The 11,990-nt window shown below is 51.6% G+C and overlaps 1 protein-coding gene and 1 pseudogene across 1 annotated transcript; both read right to left on the bottom strand.

Moving 5' to 3' along the window:
- Positions 1 to 3,679: 3,679 nt before the first annotated feature.
- On the bottom strand, positions 3,680 to 11,313 carry LOC139257509 (thioredoxin-related transmembrane protein 2-like). Its single transcript, XM_070874509.1, has 3 exons — positions 11,246 to 11,313; positions 9,995 to 10,124; positions 3,680 to 4,255 (listed from the first exon to the last, which is right to left on the bottom strand). The coding sequence occupies exons 2-3, from the start codon at positions 10,100 to 10,102 to the stop codon at positions 4,100 to 4,102; spliced, it is 264 nt and encodes an 87-aa protein (XP_070730610.1). The 5' UTR covers positions 10,103 to 10,124; positions 11,246 to 11,313; the 3' UTR covers positions 3,680 to 4,099.
- Positions 4,282 to 5,859, bottom strand: LOC139257510 (H/ACA ribonucleoprotein complex subunit 1 pseudogene; annotated as a pseudogene).
- Positions 11,314 to 11,990: the final 677 nt, after the last annotated feature.

Genomic DNA, 11,990 nt, shown 5'->3' on the forward strand with positions numbered 1-11,990 from the left:
AAGGAGGTGGCCTTGGAAATAGAAGATGCATTGACAAGTCATTTTCCAACATTCCATTGACTCTGGATCAGTTCCTATGGAGTGGAGGGTAGCCAATGTAACCCCACTTTTTAAAAAAGGAGGGAGAGAGAAAACAGGGAATTATAGACCGGTCAGCCTGACATCAGTAGTGGGTAAAATGATGGAATCAATTACTAAGGATGTCATAGCAGCGCATTTGGAAAGTGGTGACATGATAGGTCCAAGTCAGCATGGATTTGTGAAAGGGAAATCATGCTTGACAAATCTTCTGGAATTTTTTGAGGATGTTTCCAGTAGAGTGGACAAGGGAGAACCAGTTGATGTGGTATATTTGGACTTTCAGAAGGCTTTCGACAAGGTCCCACACAAGAGATTAATGTGCAAAGTTAAAGCACATGGGATTGGGGGTCGTGTGCTGACGTGGATTGAGAACTGGTTGGCAGACAGGAAGCAAAGAGTAGGAGTAAATGGGTACTTTTCAGAATGGCAGGCAGTGACTAGTGGGATGCCGCAAGGTTCTGTGCTGGGGCCCCAACTGTTTACATTGTACATTAATAATTTAGACGAGTGGATTAAATGCAGTATCTCCAAATTTGCAGATGACACTAAGTTGGGTGGCAGCGTGAGCTGCGAGGAGGATGCTATGAGGCTGTAGTGACTTGGATTGGTTAGGTGAGTGGGCAAATGCATGGCAGATGACGTATAATGTGGATAAATGTGAGGTTATCCAATTTGGTGATAAAAACAGAGAGCCAGACTATTATCTGAATGGTGTCAGATTAGGAAAAGGGGAGGTGCAACAAGACCTGGGTGTCATGGTACATCAGTTATTGACGGTTGGCATTCAGGTGCAGCAGGCAGTTGAAAAAGCAAATGGCATGTTGGCCTTCATCGCGAGGGGATTTGAGTACAGGGGCAGGGAGGTGTTACTACAGTTGTACAGGACCTTGGTGAGGCCACACCTGGAGTATTGTGTACAGTTTTGATCTCCTAACTTGAGGAAGGACATTCTTGCTATTGAGGGAGTGCAGCGAAGGTTCACCAGACTGATTCCCGGGATGGCGGGACTGACATATCAAGAAAGACTGGATCGATTGGGCTTGTATTCACGGGAGTTCAGAAGAATGAGTGGGGACCTCATAGAAACATTTAAAATTCTGATGGGTTAGACAGGTTAGATGCAGGAAGAATGTTCCCAATGTTGGGGAAGTCCAGAACCAGGGGTCACTGTCCAAGGATAAGGGGTAAGCCATTTAGGACCGAGATGAGGAGAAACTTCTTCACCCAGAGAGTGGTGAACCTGTGGAATTCTCTACCACAGAAAGTAGTTGAGGCCAATTCACTAAATATATTCAAAAGGGAGTTAGATGAAGTCCTTACTACTAGGGGGATCAAGGGGTATGGCGAGAAAGCAGGAATGGGGTACTGAAGGTGCATGTTCAGCCATGAACTCGTTGAATGGCGGTGCAGGCTCGAGGGGTTGGATGGCCTACTCCTGCACCTATTTTCCATGTTTCTATGTCGACATGTATCTGCCCTTCAGGGTAATATAGAGGGAGCTCTACACACACAGGTTAGATACAGTGTAGGGCACCCTCTACATTACCCTGACAGTGTGTCCCCACTTTATACCCAGTGTCAGCATCGAGTACTCCCAGGGCAGGTACAGCACGGGTTAGGTACAGTGTAGGGCTCCCTCTACATTACCCTGACAGTGTGTCCCCCACTTTATGCCCAGTGTCAGCATCGAGTGCTCCCAGGGCAGGTACAGCACGGGTTAGATACAGTGTAGGGCTCCCTCTACATTACCCTGACAGTGTGTCCCCCACTTTATACCCAGTGTCAGCATCGAGTGCTCCCAGGGCAGGTACAGCACGGGTTAGATACAGTGTAGGGCCCCCTCTACATTACCCTGACAGTGTGTCCCCCACTTTATACCCAGTGTCAGCATCGAGTGCTCCCAGGGCAGGTACAGCACGGGTTAGATACAGTGTAGGGCTCCCTCTACATTACCCTGACAGTGTGTCCCCCACTTTATACCCAGTGTCAGCATCGAGTGCTCCCAGGGCAGGTACAGCACGGGTTAGATACAGTGTAGGGCTCCCTCTACATTACCCTGACAGTGTGTCCCCCACTTTATACCCAGTGTCAGCATCGAGTGCTCCCAGGGCAGGTACAGCACGGGTTAGATACAGTGTAGGGCTCCCTCTACATTACCCTGACAGTGTGTCCCCACTTTATACCCAGTGTCAGCATCGAGTGCTCCCAGGGCAGGTACAGCACGGGGTAGATACAGTGTAGGGCTCCCTCTACATTACCCTGATGAAGGGGGGGTAGCAGGGAATGGGGACGAAGGGGAGCGTTCTTTCAGAGGACGCAGGGGTGATTGGCTACTGTAAAACTTTGCTGAATAATCACATGACCAGCTGCTAATCATTCCTTTTAATAAATTATGACAAAGAGAATCATGAGAGAGCAATTTCAGTGTGTGATGATTCTAGGATTAAAGTCCGACACAATTACCACCCACTCCCTCACATCTACAGAACTCAGTGCCGTATTATCACTACCAGCATTTCAGAGGGATGGGGGGCGGGGGGAGCTGTGTGGAAGGGAGAGGAGCAGGGGGACAGGAGAGGGGGTGACATGAGGCAGGCAGAACAGGGAGAGGGGAACAGGGACAGGGAGGGGAAGAGATGAGGTGGACAAACAGGGAGGGGGTAGGCAGTGAGAGGGGATTGAAGGGGCAATGAAGGAGTAGAGTTGGGTGCAGATGGGACAGGAAGGAGGCAGCCACTGATGGAGGGGGCAGGGAGGAGAGGAGAGGAGGGAGGGGGAGGGGAGAGAAGGAGGGAGGAGGGAGGGGGGAGGGGAGAGAAGGAGGGAGGAGGGAGGGGGGAGGGGAGAGAAGGAGGGAGGAGGGAGGGGGGAGGGGAGAGAAGGAGGGAGGAGGGAGGGGAGAGAAGGAGGGAGGGGGGAGGGGAGAGAAGGAGGGAGGGGGGAGGGGAGAGAAGGAGGGAGGGGGGAGGGGAGAGAAGGAGGGAGGGGGAGGGGAGAGAAGGAGGGAGGGGGAGGGGAGAGAAGGAGGGAGGGGGAGGGGAGAGAAGGAGGGAGGGGGAGGGGAGAGAAGGAGGGAGGGGGAGGGGAGAGAAGGAGGGAGGGGGAGGGGAGAGAAGGAGGGAGGGGGAGGGGAGAGAAGGAGGGAGGGGGAGGGGAGAGAAGGAGGGAGGGGGAGGGGAGAGAAGGAGGGAGGGGGAGGGGAGAGAAGGAGGGAGGGGGAGGGGAGAGAAGGAGGGAGGGGGAGGGGAGAGAAGGAGGGAGGGGGAGGGGAGAGAAGGAGGGAGGGGGAGGGGAGAGAAGGAGGGAGGGGGAGGGGAGAGAAGGAGGGAGGGGGAGGGGAGAGAAGGAGGGAGGGGGAGGGGAGAGAAGGAGGGAGGGGGAGGGGAGAGAAGGAGGGAGGGGGAGGGGAGAGAAGGAGGGAGGGGGAGGGGAGAGAAGGAGGGAGGGGGAGGGGAGAGAAGGAGGGAGGGGGAGGGGAGAGAAGGAGGGAGGGGGAGGGGAGAGAAGGAGGGAGGGGGAGGGGAGAGAAGGAGGGAGGGGGAGGGGAGAGAAGGGGAGAGAAGGGGGGAGGGGAGAGAAGGGGGGAGGGGAGAGAAGGGGGGAGGGGAGAGAAGGGGGGAGGGGAGAGAAGAGGGGAGGGGAGAGAAGGGGGAGGGGAGAGAAGGGGGGAGGGGAGAGAAGGGGGGAGGGGAGAGAAGGGGGGAGGGGAGAGAAGGGGGGAGGGGAGAGAAGGGTGGGGTGGGGTGGGGAAGGGGGAGGGGGAGGGAGGGAGGTGCAGATCTACATCCCCTTGGGTACCGGGAGAGAGCGAGGGGACACCACCACCAGGGAACCTACGACCACACTTCAGCGCTGAGGACCTGAGGGAGAGCGTCTGAAAGAGTCTGCGGCGGTTCCACGCGCCCCGGGAGCGAGGGGGGGCGGGGAGGGGGGGGTGGGGAACGGGACATGGGCGCGCTCGGAGCCTCCACCCCTCTCGCTCCCTCCATAACCAGCTGGTCCCTCCCCTCCCAGCTCTTCATTTGTCTTTCTTGCTCTCCACTTCCCCGTTCTCCAGCACCCGCTCCTCCCCGGGACCGGGCCCCTCCTCCGGCACGGGATCCTCCTGCCCCCGCGACGTCTTCTTGCCCCGCTGGTACAGCTCGTTCAGGTTAAACTCCCGGATCATGTTCTCCTGCAAGTTTCGAGACAGAACCACAGGCACCCACCGGGGAGTGAGTTACCATTTATTTTAAAACAAATATCCGACCGAAACATTATCTCAAACATGTGCGATTTTGTGGAGCAAGTATTTGTACAATCAGTGGGCCACTGTGCAATTCATTTAGTTCAATACAAACTACTTCTTTTGCACTCTTGTGCATGAATGTGTTCAGAACTATGTATAAACAAATTGTGTGAGGGCACACTGGACCCCCAAATATATTGATACCAATACATACAGATGTGATTTATTACAATGCAAATGATACAAAAAATACTACTATCATACAAGCGATAAATCACAAGTTTTTAAAACTTCTTGTAGGTGGCGCCTGGGAAAATAATCTGAATTTTCAGAAGCACTAAAAACAGTACATTTGTCGGGTGCTGCCCATTCTTTAAATATTCACTTGTTCACCGACCTCCAACACCTCTGAAACTACCTCCCCGGAAGCCACCGCCTCGCCCTCCAAATCCACCGCCTCGTCCACCGCGCCCCCGCCTCCCCCCCCCCCCTACCTCCTCCATGACCTCCCCTTCCTCGACCTTTCTCACCAGGTGGCCAAGGCATAAGTCGCTGAAGAGGGAGCAGTTTTTCTGCATCAACATAAAACTTCTGCAGTTTCTTAAAGGAAGCGGCCTTCATATTGTCTGATAGTTTAACTGAGAAATAAAAAATCTCTGAGCTGTCCCAATATTTCATCCACTTTTCCGATCTGCTCTTTGTTTTCTAAGTGAACTGGTGCATTGAAATAAGGGACTTGATTTGCTTCGGAGGTGCACTTTCATCTTCACAAGGATGCATGTAATGTCCCAATTCTGGACTCGAATCAAGGGGTTTGGGGGAGGGGGGGGGGGAAAGAGGTTGGTTTAATATGGAGAATAAGGATTCTTGTCGGTTTAAGCAGAGACAAACAAGCAAGCTAGCTTCGTTAATTGGACAGTTGGTTAAAAACTGGTTCCCTTGACAGGCCAGTGGTGAGGTCAGCCAGGAACAGTATAAAAAGGGAGGGCTTTGGTGCAGTCTTGCTCAGAGTGCAGCGGCAGATCAGAGTGCAAAGGTAAGAGTTTGGTAGGTGGGAGAGTTCGGGCCAGTGGGAGCGGGAGGTGTTGCTTTGTCTTGTTTTCCCCGCCAGTGCTGATTCCCCGACCTGGGAGGAAAAGAAAACTAAGTGTGACGTCACAGCAAGAGGTTCGGGGACGTCGGAGCGGCCTACAAAGGCCAGCTGGTGCAGCTGCAGCAGGGAGAGAAGGCAAAAAAGTAGACAGAAATCGAAAGGTGATGTCACAGCCAAGGGGGTAAGTGATTGGCTGGTGATTGACGAGTAGTTTATCTTTTTCTTTTCTTTATCAGTAAGTAACCTTTAGCATTATTGTTGCCAAATTAAGTTAATCTAGGGTTTAAGTCATGGCAGGAGAGCTTGGACACGTGGTATGCTCCTCCTGTACTATGTGGGAAGTCAGGGACGCTTCCAGTGTCCCTGACGATTACATATGCGGGAAGTGTATCTGGCTGCAGCTCTTGATAGACCACACTGCGGCACGGGAGCTGCGGGTGGATTCACTCTGGAGCATCCACGATGCTGAGAATGACGTGAATAGCACACTTAGCGAGTTGGTCTTACCGCAGGTAAAGATTACACGGCCAGATAGGGGATGGGTGACCAACAGGAAGAGCAGTGGAAGGAAAGTAGTGCAGGGGTCCCCTGTGGTCATCCCCCTTCAAAACAGGTACACCGCTTTGGGTACTGTTGAGGGGGATGACTCATCAGGGGAGAGCAGCAGCAGCCAAGTTCATGGCACCGTGGGTGGCTCTGCTGCACAGGAGGGCAGGAAAAAGAGTGGGAGAGCTATAGTGATAGGGGATTCTATTGTAAGGGGAATAGATAGACGTTTCTGCGGCCACTACCGAGACTCCAGGGTGGTATGTTGCCTCCCTGGTGCAAGAGTCAAGGATGTCTCGGAGCGGGTGCAGGACATTTTGAAGGGGGAAGGGAAACAGCCAGTTGTCATGGTGCATATAGGTACCAGCGATATAGGTAAAAAACAGGATGAGGTCCTACAAGACAGATTTAGGGAGCAAGGAGCTAAATTTAAAAAGTAGGACCTCAATAGTAGTAATCTCAGGATTGCTACCAGTGTTACGTGCTAGTCAGTATAGGAATCGCAGGATACCTCAGATGAATATGTGGCTTGAGCAGTGGTGCAGAAGGGAGGGATTCAAATTCCTGGGACATTGGAACCGGTTCTGGGGAGGTGGGACCAGTACAAATTGGATGGTCTGCACCTGGGCAGGACCGGAACCAATGTCCTAGGGGGAGTGTTTGCTAGTGCTGTTGGGGAGGAGTTAAACTAATATGGTAGGGGGATGGGAAGCTATGCAGGGAGACAGAGGGAAATAGAATGGGGGCAGAAGCAAAAGATAGAAAGAAGAAAAGTAAAAGTGGAGGGCAGAGAAACCCAAGGCAAAAAGCAAAAAGGGGCACGTTACAGCAAAATCCTAAAGGGGCAAAGAGTGTTCAAAAGACAAGCCTGAAGGCTCTGTGCCTGAATGCAAGGAGTATTCGGAATAAGGTGGCCGAATTAACTGCACAGATAAGTTAACGGATATGATGTAATTAGCATCACGAAGACATGGCTCCAGGGTGACCAAGGCTGGGAACTCAACATCCAGGGGTATTCAACATTCAGGAAGGATAGTCAGAAAGGAAAAGGAGGTCGGGTGGCGTTGCTGGTTAAAGAGGAAATTAATGCAATTGTAAGGAGGGACATTAGCCTGGATGATGTGGAATCTGTATGGGTGGAGCTACTGAATACCAAAGGGCAGAAAACGCTAGTGGGAGTTGTGTACAGACCACCAAACAGTAGTAATGAGGATGGAGACAGCATCAAACAAGAAATTAGGGATGCGTGCAATAAAGGTACAGCAGTTATCATGGGCGACTTTAATCTACATATTGACTGGGCTAACCAAACTGTAGCAATGCGGTGGAGGAGGATTTCCTGGAGTGTATTCGGGATGGTTTTCCAGACCAATATGTCGAGGAACCAACTAGAGGGTTGGCCGTCCTAGACTGGTGATGTGTAATGAGAAAGGACTAATTAACAATCTTGTTGTGCGAGGCTCCTTGGGGAAGACTGACCATAATATGGTAGAATTCTTTATTAAAATGGAGAGTGACACAGTTAATTCGGAAACTAGGGTCCTGAACTTGGGGAAAGGTAACTTCGATGGTATGAGACGTGAATTGGCTAGAATAGACTGGCGAGTGATACTTAATGGGTTGACGGTGGATAGGCAATGGCAAACATTTAAAGATCACATGGATGAACTTCAACAATTGTACATCCCTGTCTGGAGTAAAAATAAAACGGGAAAGGTGGCTCAACCGTGGCTAACAAGGGAAATTAAGGATAGTGTTAAATCTAAGGAAGAGGCATATAAATTGGCCAGAAAAAGCAGCAAACATGAGGACTGGGAGAATTGTGTAATACTGCAGAGGAGGACAAAAGGTTTAATTAGGAGGGGGAGAACAGAGTGTGAGAGGAAGCTTGCTGGGAACATAAAAATTGACTGCAAAATCTTCTATAGATATGTGAAGAGAAAAAGATTAGTGAAAACAAACGTAGGTCCCTTGCAGTCAGAATCAGGTGAATTTATAATGGGGAACAAAGAAATGGCAGACCAGTTAAACAAATATTTTGGTTCTGCTTTCACGAAGGAAGACACAAATAACCTTCCGGAAATACTAGGGAACTGAGGGTCTAGTGAGAAGGAGGAACTGAAGGAAATCCTTATTAGATGGGAAATTGATGGGATTGAAGGCCGATAAATTCCCAGGGCCTGATAGGATGCATCCCAGAGCACTTAAGGAAGTGGTCATAGAAATAGTGGATGCTTTGATGGTCATTTTCCAACAGTCTATCGACTGTGAATCAGTTCCTGTGGACTGGAGGGTAGCTAATGTAACACCACTGTTTAAATAAGGAGGGAGAGAGAAAACGGGTAATTATAGACCGGTTAGCCTGACATCAGTAGTGGGGAAAATGTTGGAATCAATTATTAAAAGATGAAATAGCAGCACATTTGGAAAGCAGTGATGGGATCGGTCCAAGTCAGCATGGATTTATGAAAGGGAAATCATGCTTGAGAAATCTTCTGGAATTTTTTGAGGATGTAACTAATAGAGTGGACAAGGGAGAACCAGTGGATGTGGTGTATTTGGACTTTCAAAAGGCTTTTGACAAACTCCCACACAAGAGAGCGGTGTGCAAAATCAAAGTACATGGTATTGGGGGTAATGTACTGACGTGGATAGAGAACTGGTTGGCAGACAGGAAGCAGAGAGTCGGGATAAACGGGTCCTTTTCAGAATGGCAGGCAGTGACTAGTGGAGTGCCGCAGGGCTCAGTGCTGGGACCCCAGCTCTTTACAATATATATTAATGATTTAGATGAAGGAATTGAGTGTAATATCTCCAAGTTTGCAGATGACACTAAACTGGGTGGCGGTGTGAGCTGTGAGGAGGATGCTAAAAGGCTGCAGGGTGACTTGGACAGGTTAGGTGAGTGGGCAAATGCATGGCAGATGCAGTATAATGTGGATAAATGTGAGGTTATCCACTTTGGGGGCAAAAACAGGAAGGCAGATTATCTGAATGGCGGCAGATTAGGAAAGGGGGAGGTGCAATGAGACCTGGGTGTCATGGTTCATCAGTCATTGAAAGTTGGCATGCAGATACAGCAGGCTGTGAAAAAGGCAAATGGTATGTTGGGTTTCATAGCTAGGGGATTTGAGTATAGGAGCAGGGAGGTCTTACTGCAGTTGTACAGGGCCTTGCTGAGGCCTCACCTGGAATATGGTGTTCAGTTTTGGTCTCCTAATCTGAGGAAGGACGTTTTTGCTATTGAGGGAGTACAGCGAAGGAAGACCAGACTGATTCCCGGGATGGCGGGACTGACATTTGAGAGACTGGATCAACTGGGCCTTTATACACTGGAGTTTAGAAGGATGAGAGGGGATCTCATAGAAACTTATGAGATTCTGACGGGACTGGACAGGTTAGATGTGGGAAGAATGTTCCCGATGTTGGGGAAGTCCAGAACCAGGGGACACAGTCTAAGGATAAGGGGTGGGCCATTTAGGACTGAGATGAGGAGAAACTTCTTCACTCAGAGAGTTGTTAACCTGTGGAATTCCCTGCTGCAGAGAGTTGTTGATGCCAGTTCATTGGATATATTCAAGAGGGAGTTAGACATGGCCCTTATGGCTAAAGGGATCAAGTGGTATGGAGAAAAAGCAGGAAAGGGGTACTGAAGGAATGATCAGCCATGATCTTATTCAATGGTGGTGCAGCTTCGAAGGGCCGAATGGCCTGCTCCTGCACCTATTTTCTATGTTTCTATAACATATACCCGGGAGTGAGTTACAGACTGGAATCTAATCGAGGGGTGCGGGAGGTTTATATATAGAACAGATACCCCCGGAGTGAGTTACAGGTTGGAATTTAATCGCGGGGTTCCGGGGGGGGGTGGTTTATATACACAACAACAGATACCTGGGAGTGAGTTACAGGTTGAAATTTAATCGCGGGGTTCCGGGGGGGGGGGGGGGTGGTTTATATACACAACAACAGATACCTGGGAGTGAGTTACAGGCTAGAATCTAATCGAGGGAGGGTTGATATATTGACAGGCTTCACCCACTGACCTCGGAGAATGTCCAGGACACCGCTCGTCCCTTCTTGTCGATCTGAGGCCTCCTCATCATCTCCTTTCCACCCTGGAACATGATCACCGTGGGCAGCTGTTTGGTCATGGGGGACGTGCTGACCTTGTACCTGCGGGAACAGCAATTCAGTCTTGTGAAAGGGCACTGATGACGTCACTGTGGCGAGGGTGAAAGGTCACTGACCTTCCACGGCCCCTACCCCCCCCCCAGCCCTTCTCCATCACACCCTCCTCTGTCTGAATCCAATTGCAATGTAGGCAAGTGTGAGGTCATCCACTTTGGACCGACAAAGGACAGAACAGAGTACTTTCTAAATGGTGAACAGCTCGAAATAGTGGAGGCCCAAAGAGACTTTGGGGGTTGGGGGTGGGGGGGGGGTGGTGGGTCCAGGTACACAGATCATTAAAATGCCCTGGACAGGTAGAGAAAATAATCCAAAAGGCTAATGGACCAGGTGTGGTCTAACCAGGGCTTTGTACAGCTGCAGCATAACTTCTCATCCCGTGTTCCAGTCCTTTATATCTAGAGGACTGGAACACAGGGGATTAGAAGTACTGCTACAGCTGTACAAAGCCCTGGTTATACCACACCTGGAGTACTGCGTTCAGTTCTGGGCAACCCACCTTCGGAAGGATGTATTGACCTTGGAGAAAGAGCAGTGTAGATTTACCAGAACGATACCTGGACAAGGCGAGATTACATAAACTACGGGATGTATTCCCTGGAATTTAGTTGGTTAAGGGGCAATTTGATCAAAGTGTTCAAGATATGAAGGGGAACTGATAAGGTGGAGAGAGATAAACCATTTCCACTGTTTAGGGGGAGTCTGGGACTAGGGGGACATATTTGGCCTATCAGGAGTGAAGTTAGGAAACATTTCTACACGCAAAGGGTCATTTGTTAATTTTACATTTCTTCTCTCAGAGGGTCGTGAATCTTTGGAATTATCGACCCCACAGAGCTGTGGAGGCTGGGTCATTGACTATACTTAAGAGTCTGAGGAAGGACGTTCTTGCTATTGACAGAGTGCAGCGAAGGTTCACCAGACTGATTCCTGGGATGGCTGGGTTGTCATATCAGGAGAGCGACACCAGTGCTCTGGAGGAAGTGAGTAGAATTGGAGGAAGTGAGTAGAATTGGAGGAAGTGAGTAGAATTGGAGGAGACTCCTATTCCAGTTCCTGCCATTGGGTCTCCTCATTGCTGGAATCAAGGGCCACATCAAACTCACTTTTCAGAAATCTCTGCGTAGCGGCCAACATCGGCCTTCCCGAATTTCAGCCCGGCGCAGGAGTACCTGAGGGCAGAGAGAGAGAGAGAGAGAGAGAGAGAGAGAGAGAGAGAGAGAGTTAGAGCGGGAAATACCACTGGACCCAATGACGGACCGCCTCATTTGTCCCTCGGCGACTGACCCCACTGCCCCCCCCTCCCCCACGGCGACTGACCCCACTGCTCCCCCCCTCGGCAAATGACCCCACTGCCCCCCCCTCCCCCACGGCGACTGACCCCACTGCTCCCCCCCTCGGCAACTGAGCCCCACTGCCCCCCCCTCCCCCACGGTGACTGACCCCACTGCTCCCCCACCCCTCTCTCGGCGACTAGCCCCACTGCTCCCCCCCCCACCCTCTCAGCGACTGACCCCACTGCTCCCCCCCCCGCCTCTCGGCGACTGACCCCACTGCCCATCCCCGGCGACTGACCCCACTGCCCACCCCCGGCGACTGACCCCACTGCCCACCGCTGGCGACTGACCCCACTGCCCACCCCCGGCGACTGACCCCACTGCCCGCCCCCCGGCGACTGACCCCACTGCCCGCCCCCCGGCGACTGACCCCACTGCCCACCCCCGGCGACTGACCCCACTGCCCACCCCCGGCGACTGACCCCACTGCTCCCCACCCCCCCCACCTCTCGGCGACTGACCCCACTGCCCGCCCCCCGGCGACTGACCACACTGCCCGCCCCCCGGCGACTGA

Source organism: Pristiophorus japonicus, unplaced genomic scaffold (assembly GCF_044704955.1).
Source record: "Pristiophorus japonicus isolate sPriJap1 unplaced genomic scaffold, sPriJap1.hap1 HAP1_SCAFFOLD_851, whole genome shotgun sequence".
NCBI classification, from domain to species: Eukaryota; Metazoa; Chordata; class Chondrichthyes; family Pristiophoridae; genus Pristiophorus; species Pristiophorus japonicus.

What these genes read in the sequence shown, in the direction of transcription:
- LOC139257509 (XM_070874509.1), bottom strand. Translation starts at nt 10,102, where the DNA reads ATGACCAAACAGCTGCCCACGGTGATCATGTTCCAGGGTGGAAAGGAG. An exon ending in TGTCCTGGACATTCTCCGAG is followed by an intron (nt 4,256 to 9,994) that starts GTCAGTGGGTGA and finishes CGAAACTTGCAG; the next exon opens with GAGAACATGATCCGGGAGTT.